This window comes from Oncorhynchus gorbuscha, linkage group LG08, assembly GCF_021184085.1.
Source record: "Oncorhynchus gorbuscha isolate QuinsamMale2020 ecotype Even-year linkage group LG08, OgorEven_v1.0, whole genome shotgun sequence".
NCBI classification, from domain to species: Eukaryota; Metazoa; Chordata; class Actinopteri; order Salmoniformes; family Salmonidae; genus Oncorhynchus; species Oncorhynchus gorbuscha.
The window spans coordinates 76,630,268-76,633,160 of NC_060180.1; the positions used below are offsets into that span (position 1 = coordinate 76,630,268).

General features: G+C 50.1%; 1 protein-coding gene across 2 annotated transcripts in view; it reads right to left on the reverse strand.

Moving 5' to 3' along the window:
- Positions 1-634: 634 nt before the first annotated feature.
- Positions 635-2,893, reverse strand: part of LOC124042193 (guanine nucleotide-binding protein G(olf) subunit alpha) — a 112,553-nt gene continuing 110,294 nt past the window's right edge. The window contains exons 9-11 of one of the 2 annotated variants that reach the window (XM_046360596.1): positions 1,762-1,892; positions 1,089-1,156; positions 635-885 (exon numbers count right to left, since the gene is read on the reverse strand). In XM_046360596.1, the coding sequence (XP_046216552.1) occupies positions 739-885; positions 1,089-1,156; positions 1,762-1,892 (346 nt within the window). In that variant the 3' untranslated portion in view covers positions 635-738. The remainder of the gene's footprint in view (positions 886-1,088; positions 1,157-1,761; positions 1,893-2,893) is intronic. The other variant, XM_046360597.1, reaches the window with a different exon arrangement.

Consider the following 2,893-nt stretch of genomic DNA (forward strand, 5'->3'; position numbering starts at 1 on the left):
TAAACTGAGGTCTTGTAGGGGGTCTCTTCTCAAACAGACACACCGACACTGACTCTAAACTGAGGTCTTGCTGGAGGGGCGGGGGGGGGTCTCTTCTCACATCCAAACATCACCACCTGCCCAGCTACCCAGTCTAGTCCAGTTCCAGGCCAGTTCAGTCCAGTCCAATGACAGAACAGAATGTGAGAAGGAGGAGGAGTCAGCCTCAGGCTTAGTGGAATGTTACAAATCAAATCAAGGCATTCAAGAGAGAAAAAGAAAAACACCCAACACGTTTTGTTTTCCTTCCTTCCTTCCTTCCTTCCTTCCTTCCTTCCTTCCTTCCTTCCTTATCAGTGAAAAGGAGGGATGAAACAGTCTCCAACAAAAAGGACACGTTTTCCAAAAAGAGGAAAAATAGGATGACAGACTTCAGTAGTACTTCATAGAGGGGCAGGGTTGGGTTTGGTTTGAGGATGCAGAATGGTTGAATAAAATCCCAGAAGGCTTGACGGAGCTGTGTGTGTGTGTGTGTGTTTGCGTCTGTACTGTGTGTGTGTGTGTTTGCGTCTGTACTGTGTGTGTGTGTGTGTGTGTGTGTGTGTGTGTGTGTGTGTGTGTGTGTGTGTGTGTGTGTGTGTGTGTGTGTGTGTGTGTGTGTGTGTGTGTGTGTGTGTGTGTGTGTGTGTGTGTGTTTGTGTGTACTGTGTGTGTGTGTGTGTTTGCGTCTGTACTGTGTGTGTGTGTGTGTCCATCCCATCACAAGAGTTCGTACTGCCTCAGATGCATCCTCTGAATGATATCGCGACAGTCATTGAAGACTCTCCTGATGTTCTCAGTGTCCACAGCACACGTGAAGTGGGGGTAGCAGTAGTGTCTGCCATCTCCACTGGCTGTGCTGATCCTCTGAGGAGGGGGAGGAAGAGCAGGTTAGATTAGTGGAGGGTTATCCACAAGAGTCAAGCATAAAAAAAAAAACAGCTACAGTCTGTGTATTGTTACATCAATGTTACGAACAGTTTGAACAAAACTGGTAGCCATTTTGTGGTTATTCAAATCCCAGACTGTAGCTTTAAACAGACATTTCAATAGTAACATTGAATAGTTACCAGGAACTCGTCTCGGATGAAGAACTTGGCTCTTGTTACTTTTGGGTCTTCACCAGGTTCAGGAGTCGCTGTAAAACAGAGACAGAAACTGTTATTGTAAAACAGAGACAGAGTTGCTGTAAAACAGAGACAGAGTTGCTGTAGAACAGAGACAGAGTGGTGTGGGTTAATGTGATGTGGGTTAATGTGGTGTGGTGTGGGTTAATGTGATGTGGTGTGGGTTCATGTGGTGTGATGGAGCTACCTACCTTCGTTGGGTATGGTGTGGAGCTACCTACCTTCGTTGGGTATGGTGTGGGTTAATGTGATGTGGTGTGGGTTAATGTGGTGTGGGTTAATGTGATGTGGAGCTACCTACCTTCGTTGGGTATGGTGTGGGTTAATGTGATGTGGAGCTACCTACCTTCGTTGGGTATGGTGTGGGTTAATGTGATGTGGAGCTACCTACCTTCGTTGGGTATGGTGTGGGTTAATGTGATGTGGAGCTACCTACCTTCGTTGGGTATGGTGTGGAGCTACCTACCTTTGTTGGGTATGGTGTGGGTTAATGTGATGTGGAGCTACCTACCTTCGTTGGGTATGGTGTGGGTTAATGTGATGTGGAGCTACCTACCTTCGTTGGGTATGGTGTGGAGCTACCTACCTTCGTTGGGTATGGTGTGGAGCTACCTACCTTCGTTGGGTATGGTGTAGCGAGAATATTCCGGAAAGTAGTCTTGGATTTTGGATTTCCCAGCTAATACTTTCTCGGCCAACATGTCCTGCTTGTTCAGAAACAATATGACCGATATGGTCCGTAACCACCTGGAAATAAAACAGATCAGCATTAGAATGGTACAGTATGATTGAGAGAGTGGTTTCAATTCCCCGGAACCATCCGTACGGGACTAAACGCATGTATAACTAAGTCCCCTTGGATGAAACGTGTCTGATAAACGGCATGTTTTATTTCTAGAAAGTGCTAAAAGTGTTCACACCCCCCCTTTGGCAGTTGGCTTTTCAGAGCCGATCATTCAGAGTATCTCTACCGCTCCTGCTGTCTCTAGAGAGTTGAAAACAGCAGGTCTGGGACAGGTAGCAGGTCTGGGACAGGTAACAGGTCTGGGACAGGTAGCAGGTCTGGGACAGGTAGCAGGTCTGGGACAGGTAGCAGGTCTGGGACAGGTAGCAGGTCTGGGACAGGTAGCACGCCCGGTGAACAGGTAGCAGGTCTGGGACAGGTAGCAGGTCTGGGACAGGTAGCAGGTCTGGGACAGGTAGCACGCCCGGTGAACAGGTAGCATGTCTGGGACAGGTAGCAGGTCTGGGACAGGTAGAAGGTCTGGGACAGGTAGCAGGTCTGGGACAGGTAGAAGGTCTGGGACAGGTAGAAGGTCTGGGACAGGTAGCACGTCCGGTGAACAGGTAGCAGGTCTGGGACAGGTAGCAGGTCTGGGACAGGTAGCACGCCCGGTGAACAGGTAGCAGGTCTGGGACAGGTAGCAGGTCTGGGACAGGTAGCAGGTCTGGGACAGGTAGCAGGTCTGGGACAGGTAGCACGCCCGGTGAACAGGTAGCAGGTCTGGGACAGGTAGCAGGTCTGGGACAGGTAGCAGGTCTGGGACAGGTAGCAGGTCTGGGACAGGTAGCACGCCCGGTGAAAAGGTAGCAGGTCTGGGACAGGTAGCAGGTCTGGGACAGGTAGCAGGTCTGGGACAGGTAGCAGGTCTGGGACAGGTAGCAGGTCTGGGACAGGTAGCACGCCCGGTGAACAGGTAGCATGTCTGGGACAGGTAGAAGGTCTGGGACAGGTAGCAGGTCTGGGA